We start from the raw sequence: 17,593 nt of genomic DNA on the forward strand, positions 1-17,593 counted from the left end.
AGAACAAAAAGTTTCAAAATTTATATGGAAACACAAAAGACCCCAAATAGCCAAAGCAATCTTGAGAAAGAAAAATGGAGTGGGAGGAATCAGGCTCCCAGACTTTGGACTATACTACAAACCTACAGTAATCAAGACAGTATGGTACTGGCACAAAAACAGAAATACAGATCAATGGAACAGGATAGAAAGCCCAGAGATAAACCCACACACATATGGTTACCTTATCTTTGACAAAGGAGGCAAGAGAATACAATGGAGAAATGGCAGCCCCTTCAATAAGTGATGCTGGGAAAACTGGACAGCTACATATAAAAGAATGAAATTAGAACACTCCCTAACACCATACACAAAAATAAACTCAAAATGGATTAAAGACTTAAATGTAAGGCCAGACACTATAAACCTCTTAGAGGAAAACATAGGCAGAACACTCTATGACATAAATCACAGCAAGATCCTTTTTGACCCACCTCCTAGAGAAAGGAAATAAAAACAAAAATAAACAAATGGGACCTAATGAAACTTAAAAGCTTTTGCACAACAAAGGAAACCATAAACAAGACAAAAAGACAACCCTCAGAATGGGAGAAAATATTTGCAAATGAAGCAACTGTCAAAGGATTAATCTCCAATTCACAAGCAGCTCATGCAGCTCAATATCAAAAAAACAAACAACCCAATCCAGAAATGGTCAGAAGACCTAAATAGACATTTCTCCAAAGAAGACATACAGATTGCCAAAAAACACATGAAAAGATGCTCAACATCACTAATCATTAGAGAATGCAAATCAAAACTACAATGAGGTATCACCTCACACCGGTCAGAATGGCCATCATCAAAAAATCTACAAACAATAAATGCTGGAGAGGGTGTGGAGAAAAGGGAACCCTCTTGCACTGTTGGTGGGAATGTAAATTGATACAGCCACTCTGGAGAACAGTATGGAGGTTCCTTAAAAAGCTAAAAATAGAACTACCATACGACCCAGCAATCCCACTACTGGGCATATACCCTGAGAAAACCATAATTCAAAAAGAGTCCTGTACCACAATGCTCATTGCAGCTCTATTTACAATAGCCAGGACATGGAAGCAACCTAAGTGTCCATCGACAGATGAATGGATAAAGAAGACATGGCACATACATACAATGGAATATTACTCAGCCATAAAAAGAAACAAAATTGAGTTATTTGTAGTGAGGTGGATGGACCTAGAGTCTGTCATACAGAGTGAAGTAAGTCAGAAAGAGAAAAACAAATACTGTATGCTAACACATATATATGGAATCTAAAAAAAAAAGGGTTCTGATGAACCTAAGGGCAGGACAGGAATAAAGACACAGACGTAGAGAATGGACTTGAGGACACGGGGAAGGGGAAGGGTAAGCTGGGACGAAGTGAGAGAGTGGCATGGACATATCTACACTACCAAATGTAAAACAGATAGCTAGTGGGAAGCAGCTGCATAGCACAGGGAGATCAGCTGGGTGCTTTGCAACCACCTAGAGTGGTGGGATAGGGAGGGTGGGAGGGAGACGCAAGAGGGAGAGGATATGGGGATATACATATGCATATAGCTGATTCGCTTTGTTATACAGCAGAAACTAGCACAACAATGTAAAGCAAGTATACTGCAATAAAGATGTTAAAAAAAAAAAAAAAAGAAGGCCAAACAGGTCATCCTGATCACAAAGCCAGCAAATAGGAAAATGGGGGCTGGATGCTGGCTCTCAGGGCCCCATGTTCTCTCCCATCCCCCTCCAGTTGCAGCTAGAGAATTTCTGTTGTACAGGTTTAGAAAGAACAGTTTAGTGAGGCGGGGTAGGGAGCTTGAAGTTGCTTTTGCATATAGCAGTTTATTGAAAGTGAGAAAGCACAAGCGGTCTGCATCAAAGAATGAGGTGCTGATGGAGATGGGGGTGGAGGTGCTCTATCCCTCCCTAACTCTCCTTCTGTTTCCCACACAGAGAGCAGCCAGAACCTCGTTTCATTACTAAAGAGCCCCAGATCTTCCCTGAGCTACAGAACCTACAAAACCTTTGTCCTCAGGTTAAATATGTCATGGGCATAAGGAACCACCGTCAGAGAGCGAAGCAGGCGATAACCAGGCGCCTGGAAAGGAGGGGTTACAGACGTGGCCCACGTGATCCCTTTCCCTCCATTAATGACACAGGAATCACCAGAGTGGCTGCTTTCTTTTTTGTGGGTCCTGTGTTCCCGTCAGCAGCATCTTCTGTGTCGGAGGCCTCGCAGCAGTGGGCCCGAGGTTGGGAGGAGAGGGAAGTAAGGGCTGATCCTGATACTGTCCCTGGTCTGTTTCAGGGGCGGCTCAGAAGCAAGAACGAGATGAAAGTCGTGCCACTGCCGAGGCGTTGACAGTGCGGGAGGACGCTGGGAGGCCCGCCGTTAGCTCCCCAGCAAATCAGAGCCACAGGAGCCAACGCAAGCACTTTCATCCCTCATTACCCCAGCTACCTTCTGAGGAAGAAGAAGTAAACAGGCTTGGAAGGGAAATCGTGAAACCGACAGAGGAGCAGGCAGCTGCCAAACCAGAAGGGGTCACAAGAGAGAGTCCCGTGGAGAGTCGGAGGGACGAGATGGGGCCATCCCCGCCGGGCCTGGCCGCCAGTGGGTCGTGCCCCAAACCTTGCCCGGACTCTGCTGAGTCCAGCCAGCCTGCAGCAGAAGCTCCCACCCTGGAAGACGGCAAGGAGAGGCCCCAGAGAGTGGAGGTAGGAGGAACACCATGAAAACTTGGAGGGGAACGAGGTCAGGCATGATGACACATTGAAGGCACCCGGGGTGGTAAAGAATTAAGCATCAGGACAGCTCACCGAAGTCACTTTCTCCTAAAACACCTCCGAGTCTGCAAGCGAAAAAGGACACACGGCTCCTGTTGCAAACTGTGAATATTCTGATGATGCCAGCGCAGTTCGATTTATTAAATGCGGGTCCTCAAACTTCTCCGTGTCGTCTCTTTCTGCGGGAGCTGCACGCTGTGCACGTGGCCAGGCACGGAATCGTGTCGGCCATATGGCTGGTTTTCGACATCCATCTTTCTGTCAGCACTTGTTTTATTAGAGATAAGATGTTTTTCTATTAGCGTTTAAAGTTGTTGATCAAAATTATGGGAAGGGCTTGAAACGGATGGGGTTTTTAATCAGATCCCCGTCTTTGTAATGATTAGGAGGCTGTAGAGTAAGGTGTAATTAAGCACAATGGGTCCAGAGGGCACCCCCCCCCCCCCCCGCCCCCGGCTCCTCTCCATCACATCAGGGCCCGGTAGGACCTCCCAGCGTGGGTGTTCTTGGCATCCTGCCCGCAGCGCTGTCTGTAGTGGCATTGACTGGCAGGCGGAAAGGGGCTTAAGTGGGCTCAGAAGGTTAGGCTTCCGGTCTGAAATCCACAGCCCCTGTTGAGACCTGTCTGCTGACTACTAGAGCTGAATTTTCCAGCCTGTAATTCTAGAGGATTAATCGACCTGGAGTGACTGGTGGGGGGGGGGGGGGCGGGGGGTGGTGGTGGCTGTGGATACGCAGGGAGGGTGGGGACTCCAGTGGTGTTTTGATGTTTTGTTTCTGAGATGAGATGAGAGCCAGAACCTGGGAATGCTGGTTCTCTCCCTTCATCCCGGGCTACATATAGGGTTTTGTGGTTTTATGGTCCTGTAGGGTTGGGGCAAGATATAGCTGCTTAGGGGCCAACCCAGAATCCCCACCACCTGAAACCTGTAGCATCATTCCTCCAACAGAATGCTGCGGCTGCTTCCCCCTGTGCTGCCGGCTACTGGGGTTTTAAAGACAGAGCTCGTGGCCCTAGAGTGGAAAGAAAGGGAAAAACAAAGTAACGTCATTACAGCCTTTGTAATGATGGGGAGGGGACGGGACTAGGGAACCAAGTTCAAGCTCCAAGAGTGGAAAAGCAGAGAGTGGTCACCCCCACTTGCTTCTTTCCTTAGGGATAAAATTAACTTTTCTAGGCGGCATCTGGCGCTGCAGCACGTTGAAGCCTCATCAAATGACAGACCTTTCTTTGTGCTGAACGCAGTTCATTTCTCCAGGAAGACCTAAAACTAGATCCCAAAGCTCAAAACGTCCCTGAGAACCAGAAGGACTCCTTTGAGAGACTCTCCTGCAGGGAAAAGAGAAGTTCCCAAGGTGGGAGAGGTAGAAAATTCATCAATTCATCCTAGAAATCAGAGGTTTAGACCAGGCTTGGGATCCCAGGTGTGAATCCTGCAGGCACGTGGGTGGCCAGCCGCCTCCCCCCACCCCCCGCCCCCAAAACTTCCCGGCCACATTTATCTCCTGACATCACTCTGCCAGCTGGGTGGGATCCATCAGACTTTGCACTGTCTTGCTCTGAAGGAGGGCAAGATGCAGACCAGAGGGTCCCATCCTCTGCCAAATGCACCCTGGGTGGACCTCCAGCTGCTTTCTTCCCACTCACCTGAGTTCACCCTCATCACCTAGCGGGATGCAGGCACGCCTGAGGCAGAGCACTGTGGCTACCGGTGAGCAGGACACGATATCTACCGCTGCCCGTCAGGCCCCAATGCCCCATTCATCCCTCCATGCTCCAGCCTCTCCCCCTTCCCAGACTCATCCCCTCACCTTCCCCTCCAGGGAGGTCGCTTCTGCAGCTGCAAAGCTTGCCCAAGCCAGCAGCCACAGAAATCATCTTCCTGCTGCACCAGGCCTAAACTCTCTGCAAATGTTTAACACTACTGCATGGGACGCCAAAGCCACCAAAGGAAAACACAGCCAGATTTAATACAATGATAATAAAAAGAAAAATCTCTCCCCACGGAAGCCTTGGTTTTGACACACAATTGGCCAGGTGCATGTCTTTAGGGTCCATTCATCACCTTCTGGAAATCAGGGCTTATAATAAACTCCTACACATTCCATCATGGGCAAGAAAACTGCCATGAGTCCCAGAGTATGGGGTTCAGGGCAGAGGGTCATAGGGAGCGATAACCTAAGCTCTGTGTATCCAATCAGCCTGGGGGGGTCTTGTATTAGATGGAATTGGAGCCAATGAGGTGATCCTGTCATATTTGTAATCTTGACATTGCCCTGTACATACATGTGACACTGTCCCACCTCTGCTATCCCAACTCAACATGGTTCTTCTGTTCCACAGACATTAAAAAGAGTTTCAGCAATTACTTATGGTTGTCTTTTGTCTTTTTAAGAGTCATTGTGAAAATGTATTGCATTCTGTCCCCTACTCCACCAGATAACCCTGCATCAGTTGGGGTACTCTTAGCTACAGTTCACACTTTAAGAAACTTAAACAATAAGGAAATGAATTATATTGCATAACAAGAACTTAAGAAGTAGGGAATGCCAGGCAGGGCTGGTTCATTCAAGAAAGTTATCAAGGATCTGAGTTTCTGTCTTCCTGCTCTGCCTGCCTCGGTGTCATCTACTCCCTCATGCTAACAAGATGGCTGCAACAGCTCCAGCCATCACCTGTTCTCACATCTGTGTCCAAAAGCAGAAGGAAGTTTCTGTGTGTGTGTGTGTGTGTGTGTGTGTGTGTGTGTGTGTGTTTTAAGAGCAAGTAACCCAGTTCTTGTCACATTTCATTGGTCAGAATTGTCACATGCCTATATGACCATGTCACATGTCTATGTCTAAAACAGTCCTTAGCAAGGAAGGTGAAATTACTCTGATGGGCTTAGGTTCATCAAGATCATCCTCTGAATTGGAGAGGAGCCTTGTCCCTGGACATGTAGACTCTAAAAGGGTGAACACTAAAACAAAATCAGGTCTTGGGAAGTGTAGCAGAGCGGGGAATAGATTTGAGTAGATTTGAGTAGGCCACCAATAGCATTGTCTCTGAACCCCACATGTCTGTTCTTGTTTTATTTTTTCTTTTAAAAGCCAGAATATTACATTACTGATGAGTGTGGAGTTGAGGGAGGGGTGGTTTTTATTTGTTTGTTTGTTAAGAAAAACGCCATCTCATCTCTCCCATTCCCTGACTTCTTTATTATCTGTCCTACTTTGCAGCTGAAACGTTCCCACCTTTGTTTACCTCTTCAAGTGTATCTGTCTTTCCATTATTTTTCCAGCTCAGTTGCCAGCAGAATGCTGAACAGTCTGGATAAATGAAACCGAGCTGACAGGTCTCTTAATGAAAGCTTGTTTGCACACTCTGCATTTCTTGTGATCGCTCTGTACCTGAGAGCCTTTAGGTGTGGATTTTTACATATGAGTGTTTGTCATTCTTTTAATTAAGGCCTGTGGAAATGGATTGGTTTTTGTAAACCAGACATTTCTCATCCCTAACTCCTCTTTCCATGCCTCTTCTGCACCTTCCTCTCCCCCTCCCCCTTTCTCCTTCTCCTGAAACAGCCTCTGTAGTTAGGAGGCCCCCGATGGTATTCAGCTCAATCCCTGCTGGAACCTGCTCCTAGTTGGCAGTCTTAAGGAAGCGAAATTCATTTTCCCATCATTTTTCCTCTTTCTGTGCCCTCACTCCCAGACACATATCACCATCATGACTTGAAACTCTACAAAAAGAGTTCTAGTATCAGTCATTCATGTGTTGGAGTGAATTTGGGGATGTGTTATTCCTTCTGGGAGCATTTGCACCCCAGTTCACCATCTGAATTGTTCCAAATGGACGTCCAATCTTCTCTCTAAAGAATTTCGAAGACCAGCTACTTGCTCATTAAGGTTACCTTTTCTGTCTCTTTCAAATCACAGCATGCCTTTGCCGCTCTTGGTTTCCTCTAAAACCCGTGGCTCTCTCCTGGCTGGATTGTTTCCTGTAGCCCTGTGACTTGATGCCTTATTTCTCTTTGAAGAAGTTCTCTATTTGAGTCCCTTCCCTCTCTGCCCTCTGCTTTCATTTTGGAAGCCTCCCTTTGGAACAATCTTCCTCCTTAATAATACTGAGGGTACCTTCATATGATTCAGTTAGGATGTCAAAAAACCTAAAGGATTCCCCTCAACTCACTACATTAATATATTCCTTGTTTTCCAGATGTCTTTCTGAACAGAGAAAAATTTGAACATTCGAGAGATGCAGTAGAGAGCTAGGCAGTGAATCTAATTAGAAATAAGCAGAAAAATAAGAAGGACCCATCTCTCGATATTACAGTTGTTCACAAAAACAAAACAAAACAAGTTGATACAGCCTGAAGGTAATTTAAAATGTTAGATATAGATGTTCCGCCTTACATTTCATAACACCTCTTTACCAAATGAGGATTTTTTTCGGATTCTTAGGGAAAGTTTGCATAATACTGACAAGTATGATTTTCTGGAATCTATATGAGCCCAGGAATATATTTTGGGATCTTGGCGAAGGCCAGTGATAGCCTATTAAATTTAAAACAACGGACTTACTTAAAAAAAAAAAAAAAGCAGATAGCTGCTGTTTTGTAATTTGATTTAAACAAAGTAACTTCTATTCAGTTGTAGACCTTGATTTAGTGGGTCTATGATCATCATGTATCATAACTATATCTTTTTTGTTACCTGAAATTAAAATGTAATTTTCCTGATGTAGGTGGTCAATCATCGGTATTATTTACGTTATCCTTCTCCCACCCTCGCCGAAGGCCAAGGCTAGGCTGAGCATAGCTTCTAGCATATTGTAGCAACTTATCACTTGCAATCCGTCCCTAAAATTATTAGATCATATGCTAGTCGTGAAAAATATGGAGAATGTAAAGATTTTATGCATTCAGTCAAAAACGCCAGATCTAAAATCAGTTAGTTAATTTCCTGCCATCTTTCAAGTTGACCAAAGCACTCACTGATTTGCTCTATTTTCTTACGTTTTTAGTATTTCTGTATATACATGCACTGAAAAGCCCCACTTGGAAGAAAAATTCACTGCAATTCGGAGAAAAAGCTTATCCTAAACATCTAAAGATAGCATTTCTAATTATTGTCGACATTGTGTTTAAACTGTGCAAACTGGAGCATTATTCTCACTTTACCAGCTGCGTCTAGGTAGAGTCATTACATCAAACGCTTCTAATTTTACAAAAAGAAATCAAAACAAGTGTGTGTTTAAGTCTCAGTGACAAACGCAAACCCTGTGAGTCAAATAGGAAAACTGATTAGCAAGCTGGCTGGGAAGTCAAAACAGCAAATATAAGAAGATTAACAAAATAGATCTGTAAGAGGAGAGGAGTAAAAATAGCCTCCAGGGGCCAAATGGGGTCCTGTGGGCGGGTCTGGTGGCACACATCCGGTTCTGTGCGGGAGCCAGATGCCTGCCCTTATGGGCGCCAGTCTTTCCTTCATCTTGGCCCCTCCCCCCAAGAGTTGGGATCACAGAATTCATCTCAGCTGGCCTCTTAATGGATGCGGAAATCCTTCTTCCAAACCGAAGAGGTAGCAGCCTTGCCTTTACTTGAATCCTTCTAGTGACACGACACTCACTACCTTTCAAGGTCATCCAATCCATGACCAGGTAGCTATTTTTGACCTTAGCCATTGTTATTAGTTAGACATTCATTAGATCCTTAGGCCTTCACACTATGCTATACACCTCTCATGAGTAACTCTTGATTTAATCTTCACAACAGTCCAATGTGATAGTCTTATTTTACGGATGAGAGAGCTCAGGCCCAGAGAGGTGAAGTGACTTGCTCAGGTCACACAGCTTGTAAGTGTGGCTGAGCTGAGGTTCCAAACAGGCCTTTCTACCTCAGCCTGAACTGTCAGCCCCTGTGCTATATACATTCCTGGCCCTTATAGTGAACTGTAATGTGCCCCTCTATTATTTCCTCTCTTTGTTTCTTGGCTCTGGAGCCCCATAGAATAGTTTATCAATCCCACTCCCATGAATGGACACGACAGAAATGAAGCGGATCTGCGAGGGTATTTCTTCAGTCTGGGGGGTCAAGGGTAGTGAAGAGAGAAACTAAAAACAGAAGGTGCTGTGGTCTGAATGTTTGTGTTCCCCCCAAAATTCATATGTTGAAATCCTAACCCCCAAATATGATGGTATTAGAAGGTGAGACCTTTGGTAGGGGGGTCCCAAAGTCATGAAGGGGGAGCCCTCATGGATGAGATTGCTGCCTTAAAAAAGGCTTGAAAGAGATCCCTCACCCCTTCTACCACATGAGAACACTGCAAAAAGGTATGGGCTATGAGTCCCAAAGAGGGCTCTCACTGACGATGCTGGCACCCTGATCTTGGACTCCCAGTCTCCAGAACTGTGAGATAAATTTCTATTGTTTATAAGCTACCCAGTCTGCAGTGTTTTGTGATAGCAGGCCGAACAGACCAAGACAGAAGACAAGCAATAAGAAGCACCAGCCTCCTTCTGAAAAATAAGTGCAAACTTCCCTTGATGATCCTGAATTAACCTATAATCTGGGCGGTAGAGTCAAAGATGGGGTGTTGGCTTTTTATTCCTGTCCATCGTGTGTTCCTACGTAATTGCTGCCTTGTTTTCACAACTTTTAACTGCAGGGGTAGGCAAATGCCTCTATTTGAAATCAGGATATTTAAAGACTCAGTTTGCTAATTCCCTTTTCAGTGCTGACCCGTGCATTTCAAGTTAATATTTCAAACCATCACCGAACCAAAGTTGGTACCGCTCGCCTGACATGCGGTAAAGCCAATCTACTGACACTGCCTCGTGGTGAAGGAAAGTATAGTGTTTATTGCAAGGCACCCAACATGGGGCCAAGCAAGGAGAATGAGCAGCTCATGCTCAAAAGACCCAAAGGCCCTGATAGCTTTCAGGGAAGGGTTAAAGGCAAGGTGAGGGAGAGGGTCACAGGGTGCACGATCAGCTCGTGGACATCCTTCTGGTTGGTTGGTGATGACGACAGGGTGATGTTTCAGGAATCTCAGTCATCAACCTTCTGGTTCCAACCAGTCTGGGGTCTACATGCTGGTGGTCAGCATGCTGTTAACCTCTTCTACCTGGTGAGGGTTTTAGTATCTGCAAAACAGCTCAAGGATATGGCTCAGGATATTCTCTATAGCACTTGAGGAGGAACTAGAGGTCCTTGACTTTGTTTCATAACTAGACTATTATTGTCTTGCTTGACTGTTTTCCTTTGTTTCTGCATTTTCTCACTTCTGTGATTAAATTTGCTCTCTGGAACCTGGGGAAGGCGTAGGAGGCTAGAGCTTTTATACAAACTGGTGGGGTGGGGGTGGGGGGGACACAAGGGGTCTGTCCCTGGGAAGTCCTCGCAGAGTCCTGCTCAGTTTCAAAACCAGTGAGAACCAGTTGGTGGAGCAAATTCACCAGGCAATAGCCTTTCTTCCCAGTTGTCGCTTGGGCTCAAGGAAAGGGTTTTAAATAAAAAAGTAGTCCTAGTAAGAGGTAAAAATAACCACTGGGGATGGCTTTCTGGCTAAGGTTCAGTTTGACTCACTGCCTTAAGAGTCTGGGAGAAACAGAAGCTGCCTCTGAGGAACCAGGGTGGGAAAGCCACAGCTAGGAAGTGGGTCTACCCCAGGATGGATACTTCTATTCAATAAATGAAAGTGAATACACAAGACTGATCTAGTCTGTGTATAGATTATAATTTTCACAAAGAGAGGCAGAACCTCCATCAAGCCTTAATCAAGACCAACCTGCCTTTGGACCCCACTGCTTCCAACTGCTTTTGTATCAAGAAGTCAAGAAGAGCATTGTCCTGGTTGTGGAGAAGGCTGACAACTTTAGATACCAACACCAACCTCCCTATAACTTGCCCAGGGACACTGCCTCACTGGCCCTGTCTCCGCCCTGTGGGAAATGGACCTCAGGCTTCCCACAGAGGCAGATGTGAGAGGCCACTGGGCCCAGTGAGTTGGTGTACCGCCTATGCCAGGCCAGCGGCTCCAGCATCAGAATCACCGGGAAGCTTGTTGCAAATAGATTTTCTCCTCTCTCTTTGGATTCTACAGCTCTGGCATGTGGCCCAGGAAGCTGTATTTTTTTCCCCATTTCCCTAAGTGATCCTGGTTTCCTCCCTCTTGCGAGCCACACCCCAAAGGCGTGATGATCAGTGACTGAGCCTTGCAGCCAGCAGAGCTGGGCAGGGGAGAAGGAGAAGTCCTAAGAGGTTTGGGACGCATCTTTGCCATTCCCCAAAGAATAGCTGAGTGGGGAGAGAAGCCTCAAATAAACCAAAAAAGTAACCAAGGCCCCCATGCAGTACTGAATTGCTAAGTTTTTAATGTGCAACACAAAGACTGCCAAACAGCCCACAGAGGAGCAGCTCTCTGGGGTGTGGGGTTGGGGGAAGAGCTGGAGACACGGGGCAGGGGTGCCTAAGTGCAGGCTGCACTGCACATGCTGGGGAGGGGGAGCGGGAGAGGAAACCTCAAGAGGGGTCTCAGAGTGCCTAGGAGGAACCTAAAGGGGGTGGGGGTAGGTAGGTTCTTAGGGCATTGAGGGATCTCAGGGCTCACAGGGTGAGGGCAAGGGTGCCAGGGTGGAAAGGGGGGAGTCTGAAAGACCCTCAGGGTAAATGGGGATATTTCAGTATCTCTGGGGGTCCTCAGAGCTCCGGGTGCCCTCAGGATGAAAGGGGGTGTCTCAGTATACATGGTTGGAGACCTCAGGGTGGAGGGGATTTTCGGCGAGATCCTAGCCATGGCAGAAGTGGTACCTCGGAGTAGGGAGTGTCTCTGGGAGCAGAAGGAGAAAAATCAAGATAAGAGGGTGGGGACGAGGGTCACACGGAGCAGATCTTGGGCACTTGGAGAGGTGTCAGGGTGTAGAGGTGTCCCAGGGTTCTTGGAGTGGTGTCAAGGCATGGAGGGATCCTGGGATGTGTAGAAGAGGTCCTGGGTCACATGGAGGGCATCTTGGGAGCTTGGAGGAGAGTCAGGGTGTAGAGGGGATCCTGGGGCACTTGGAGGGGTGTCAGGGTGTAGAAGGGGTCTCAGGGTGCTTGGAAGAGGTGTCACAGCACAGATAGATCCACGTAGAGGGGGGCCTGGGCCACATGGAGGGAATCTCGGGAGTTTGGAGAGGTGTCAGGCGTAGAGGGGTCTTGGGGTACTCGGAGGGGATCTCAGGCACTTGTAGGGGTGTCAGGGCGTGGAGGGGCTCCCAGGGCACATGGAATGGGTCTGGGGCGTGGAGGGATCTCTCGGGCCGCCCGGGGTGGGGGGCTCAGCTGGCCTTGCACTCGCTCTCTCGCCGCCGCTTCTTGCGCTCCGCGTGCTCCTGCGCCTGGCGCGCCCAGGGCCCCGGCCCGCACAGGCCCACCACGCAGCAGGCGAGCCGGCGGCCCGCATTGCCATTCTCCAGGCTGGCCTGGTTGCCACCGCGGCCCAGGTCATCCTCGCCCTCGTGGATCACCACGGCGCGGCCCGCGATCGAGTGCGGGCCGGAGAGCGAGGCGGCCAGGCCGGAGCGGTACTTCCAGACTTGGCCGTCGCGCACCACGAAGTTGCCGAAGTCGCCCGGGTGCTGCGGATGCGGCACGGCCAGCGGGTTGTAGTGCGCGCCGGTGGAGTCGCAGCCCTGGCTCAGGTCCCCGAACTGGTGCACGTGGATGGCGCGGCTGGTGCCGTTGGGCTCGGCCGGGAACCCCTCCAGATGGAAGAAGGCCTCAAGCAAGGCGCCGGGCCGGAGCTGCCGGAAGAGCACGACGCCGCTCACCCGGGGCTGCGCCGCGTCCAGCGTGGCCGACGGCAGCACCGGGCAGGCGGCGTAGAGCGCGGCGTCCTGGCCGCCGCCCGCCGCCCACCGCTGCATCAGCTCCTGCCAGATCTCCGTCACTTTGGCGTATATGTCACGGATCTGCTCCCCTATGCGGGAGCCGGGCTGCTCCAGGTCCGGGTAGGTGGAGACGTCCGAGGCGCCGGACGTCAGGAGCAGGTAGGCACAGAGCAGCGCCAGCATGGCCGGAGTCGGGCACCTGCGGGCACCCCCAGGGGGTGGGGGCAGAGCGAGACTTAGTCACTGGAAACCTGGAATCCCAGGGACCCCGGTGCCCTTGAATCCAAACCCTTCCCGCCAAGGGGCTTCCTTGCCTAGCGTGCTTTTTATTCTTTCGGCCCCTGTCTCTTCAGGGCCTGCTGCGTTCCAGGAACTGCGTTAGGTGCTGTGGTTGTAAAGATGGATGGCACATAATCTCAAGAAACTCAGGAGGATCTTTCTGAGCCACAAATCTGATGATGGTCCTCCCAAGTCCCATCTCCATAGCGTGGGGAGTCCAGGACAATTGGCCCAGGGGTGGGGGGTTGTCTCAGGATACATGAGGGAGGCTCTCATGGCCCTTCCAGATCTCCTCCCTCTCCTCATCTCTGCCCCTCATCTCCTGCTGCTCTCTTTCTGCATCCTCTCTTACACAGGCAGCATAAGGCTTGCTGCCGCGCTTCTTGCACTTGCTGTGCCTTCTCTCTGAAGTGCCCTATCCCCTCTTCTCTGCCGTGCTCAGTAGACTAAAGCTAGAAACTCAGTTTTATTCATCAGTATCTGCAGCATCTGGGCCTGCACTTGGCAGTAGATGTTTAATATGTGAATGTTGAATGAGGAGTTCACTGACAGACAGATGTGTCATCAGATCATTCCAATGTCATCCTGTAACTGAAGATGGAGCCTTGTTCTGGGGAAGGACAGAGTAAGGAGTGCCCATCTCCCTGGGAGACTCCAGGAGGGCTTCCCAGAGGAGGTGACTTTTAAGGGTCCCACAAGACAAGTAGGAGTTTTTCAGCCAAGCCAGGTCAGAAGTCCATTTCAGGCAGGAGGCACAACATGATGTGTTCACAGGCTGTGAAGGGACACAGTTCGTTTTGGGGATGGGGTAATTCAGTGTGGCTGGAACATGGCCTGTGCCACCAGAGAGGAGTCAAGGCTGAAGAGGGAACGCTGAGCCAGGGATGGAAGGGCTGGCTTTTCTGTGCTAAGGTGTGTGGTTATTAGCCAGGAGGCTAGTGCTGGTGGAAGTTTTTAAGCAGAAAAGTGAGTGTTGAGATAGTTTTTAGTTCATTAAGTCTGGCAGGAGAAAGGATGTGGGCTGGATTTGGGGGATGGAGAGGACAGGGGAGAAGGACAAGAAGAAATGGAGACACAGCGGAGAAATAGAGGTAGTCAGAGGGTGATGAGTTAGGAGGCAGTAGCAGCGATCCAGACCAGAAGTGGTGAAGGCTTTTACCAAGGTGGAGGCAGCATGGATACAGGAGACATTTTGGGTACCACTGGCAGTGGGGAAGAGGAGTTGAGGATGACTGAGTTCCCAGCAGGGGAGACTGGGTGATGGATGGTGGTACCAGGCCCCGAGAAGAAGGGAGAGAGGGCAAGTTCAACCCGAGCCTGCTGAGATGCGAGATCCCAGGTGGGATGTTCAGCAGACGGTTGTAAATGGGGCTTCTGGCCTTTGGAAGAGGCAGTGTGACTGGGAGGGGTTCTCAGTGTTGGCTGCACATCAGATTCTGGTTCTTAAAATTCAGACGCCCAGGCACCACCCTAAGAGATTCTGATTCAGTGGGCATGAGTTGCTTTGTTTTGATTAAGCTCCATCAAAGATTCTGGGACCCAACCAGGAATTTTATGGTGAGACACATATACCATATTGCATAACCGCAATATCATGGGGGAAGTTACTGACTCTCTCTTAGCTGTAAAACAAGGCTGGTAAGACCACCAAGGGCCACCAGGAGGAGTAAACGAGATATGAGATGCCAGGCTATTTTCACATTTTTCAGTCTGCCCACAGGGATCAATGCTACCTCCAAAGAGCTGGTTTGAGGGTCAACTGCACTTTCAAAGGCCTTCTCTGACCCCCAAGCAGGTGCCATTTTAAAATTAAATTCTGGGGTTGAGTGTTTATTCTTTCCATAACCATTACAGAAAGGCTGTCTAGTGTGGTGATTAAAAGAATGGATTCCGGAACTCACTGGACCTGAAGCCTGACTCTGCCACTTTACTTACTCTTTAAGAGTTAGCATAATTGTTATTTTGGTTGCAGAGTAGCAGAGAAAATGCTGGACTGCAAACTCTAGTTGGGCTCCCCCTCCTCTCTGAACCTCAGTTTTCTTATCCGCAGATAGAGATAATAATACTTATCTTGGAGTCTTACTGTGAGCTTAAAAGACACAATTAGAATTGCCAGCATTTACTGAACACACGTGAAGGCACTGTTAAAAGCACTTAGCATGTGTTCATTCATTTAAGCCTCACAAAAACCCTCTGGGGTGGGTGCATTGTTATGCCCATTCTAAAGTGCAGGAAACTGAGGCACAGAAAGGCAAGTGTCTTGCCTGTGGTTACACATTCAATAATAGCTGAGGCAGGATTTGAAAAAGGTGTGGTCTGCTCCAAGCCCAAGGCTTAGGCACCACACTGAACAGCTCTCATCAAGGCACTTAGCCCAGAGCCTGCTACATAGAAAATTCCTAGTAAATGGCACCTCTTAGCTATCAGAGAGAAACTGCTGATAGGGATTTCAGGACCATCAGCTGAAAGATGCTATTGCAGCCGTGGGAGGAGGAGGTGGCCAGGAAAGGCTCCGAGAAGAAGTGACAGGTAGGAGAAGTCCAGAAAGTGACATCAAGGGAACCCCCTCTGATGTGGCCTGGTTACTACGCTGAAGCCCCAGGGAGTGGGGGTGGGAATGGAGGAGTATCCCCGAGGCCAGACCTTGGCTTCAAGGTCTCCATCATCACCGACCACCCCTCTCCTCCTGAACCAGTCCTGGCCCTCAGGAGGGCTCTGCCGATTGGGAGGTATTTCCTTAAAAACATACAGCAGAAACAGATTGTTTTGGATGTGTCCACAAAGCTTTCTTTTCCAAGAATGCTTGGGTCATAACGAACACTTGAAGGAGATGTTTTTCTCTTAAAAAGAGAATTCTTCTTAAATCCCCGGTAAACCCTGACTCCTTGGGTCTTAAGCTTTTCACCTCGAGCCCTCAAGGCCCGCCCGCACAAGGCTCACCCTTCTGGCTCAGTCTCTCACTCAGTGTGAGCTGTGGATGACCAAGTGGTGTTTGGAGGGCCCGCTTGGTCCAGAGGGGAGAACACAGGTATCAGAGACAGGGGACAAAGCAAGCCTCCGAGCCGGTGCCTCCTTCCTGGGTCCGGGTCTGCGAAGGCTGCGGCCCCCGCGAAGGCTCCGGTGTGTTCTAATGCCTGGGCGCCCTCCGAGAAGGGGTCCCGGCTGTGCGCCTGAGCCAGCCAGGCCCTCCCTTTGTGCCCCCCCTAAGCAGGTGGATTTCCTCACCACCCATGCCAGGCAACATCCAGAAACATCCGCCTTCCTCACTCCAGATTTCTTTTTTCTCTAACCCGGAGGACGCTGAGGGCCTCTTGGCCTGGCATCAGCAGATCCGAGACCAGTCAGTTTCTCCTCCCCCGTTGCCTTCCTCACCCCTCTCCCCGCCTCCCCACTCCCCTGCTTTACAGCAGCAGGGCTCTGTCAAGAAGCGTGTTTCTCTCCCACGAAAATGATCATATCCTTCTCCTAGGAGAGGCTGGATGCCCCGCCCCAGTTTCAAACTCGATAAGCACACTCGGAGAAGAACGAAATGAACCTCGACTTCGCACTCACCTTTCCAGCTCTTCCAAGAGAGCTTTCCCTCCTGGGACCTGGGGAGCAGCACCCCGCCAGCCGCCAGCCGGTCGCAGGAACACGGAGCGGCTCCCGGGCTGTTTGTGGCCGTGCAGGGCAGCCTCGGGGGAGTGGTCAGCGCAAGGAAAGAAGGTCATTGGGCCGGTTTAGGGAGGGAAGCCGGCCAGGCAGTCCTTGTTGTGGAATTGCCTCACCCCCTCCAGCTCTGTCACCTCCCCCCACAGCCCCGCGTTCCCTAGCCAAGTATTCCTTTTCGTGACTTCACTGGTTTGTGCAGACGTAGCAAGTGACCTTCAGGGTGTAGCAGGGGAATAAAAAGTAGACCGAAAATAGCCTGTTTGGAGACATGTACAATGGTCTCTTTCTTGAGAGGCCCTTTGCTCTCCCCTGATTTCCTCAGCTATTGATTTATTTTTGCTGGATGCATCTAAGATGGAAATGGACGCCCGCAAATATGCGTGATGTTTCCTCCAGAACTGTGAGGCCACACCTGTGCGAGGTGAGACGCAGGTGGGGACTCAGGCTGCAGAGTCCCAGCTGTGCCCCTTCCTAAGGATGTGCTCCTGGACCAACTCCCTGTGCCTCTGTTTCATCATCTGTAAAATGGGGAGGCGAGGCTAACCCGATGCCCCAGACGTTATCACGCGCATCCTGTTCTCGCGTCCTTATTAAAGTTATGGAAGAGTCTTTTAAAAGAGTGTGGTCCGAGAGAACCATGAATCTTTCCCTCCCCCAAGGCCCTTTCTTCCTTTGCGGCCATGATCTTTTCTCAATCACAGCAGCTCTTTCCAGAAGGAGCTTTTTTCCCCAGAAAAGTCCACATGGGAAAAGGCAGCCTGCCCGCCTGCTTGTCTGCCTGTCAGCCTTCCTTCAACAAACGCTTAGTGGGTGCGCACTCCACTGTGTGCTGGTACCCAAACCTGGGAGAGTCCCTGCCCTTTGGGGTTCATACTCTGGGGGGGGGGGAACAGCGGTGTCAACAGATCCATCCAGTACAGAGTGGGGACTGCAGCTGGGGAGAGATAGACAGGGTCCCTAAAGACCCAAACATTAGTCCTGGCCGCAGGACAGCTTGTTCAA

At 49.4% G+C, this 17,593-nt stretch overlaps 2 protein-coding genes across 2 annotated transcripts in view; one reads left to right on the top strand and one right to left on the bottom strand.

Moving 5' to 3' along the window:
• CCDC149 (coiled-coil domain containing 149) overlaps nucleotides 1–5,177 on the top strand; it is a 100,998-nt gene extending 95,821 nt beyond the window's left edge. Inside the window, 2 exon segments of the mRNA XM_082462066.1 lie at nucleotides 2,330–2,718; nucleotides 2,721–5,177. Coding sequence (XP_082318192.1) covers nucleotides 2,330–2,718; nucleotides 2,721–2,798 — 467 coding nt within the window. The 3' untranslated portion in view covers nucleotides 2,799–5,177.
• Nucleotides 5,178–11,139: 5,962 nt separating this feature from the next.
• SOD3 (superoxide dismutase 3) lies at nucleotides 11,140–16,700 on the bottom strand. The gene is made up of 2 exons (XM_082462065.1): nucleotides 16,493–16,700; nucleotides 11,140–12,860 (listed from the first exon to the last, which is right to left on the bottom strand). Exons 1-2 carry the CDS (start codon nucleotides 16,648–16,650, stop codon nucleotides 12,110–12,112), a joined length of 909 nt encoding a protein of 302 aa, XP_082318191.1. The 5' UTR covers nucleotides 16,651–16,700; the 3' UTR covers nucleotides 11,140–12,109.
• Nucleotides 16,701–17,593: the final 893 nt, after the last annotated feature.

The sequence above is a fragment of the Balaenoptera physalus genome (genome assembly GCF_965194825.1).
Source record: "Balaenoptera physalus genome assembly, chromosome: 5".
In the NCBI taxonomy this organism is placed as follows: Eukaryota; Metazoa; Chordata; class Mammalia; order Artiodactyla; family Balaenopteridae; genus Balaenoptera; species Balaenoptera physalus.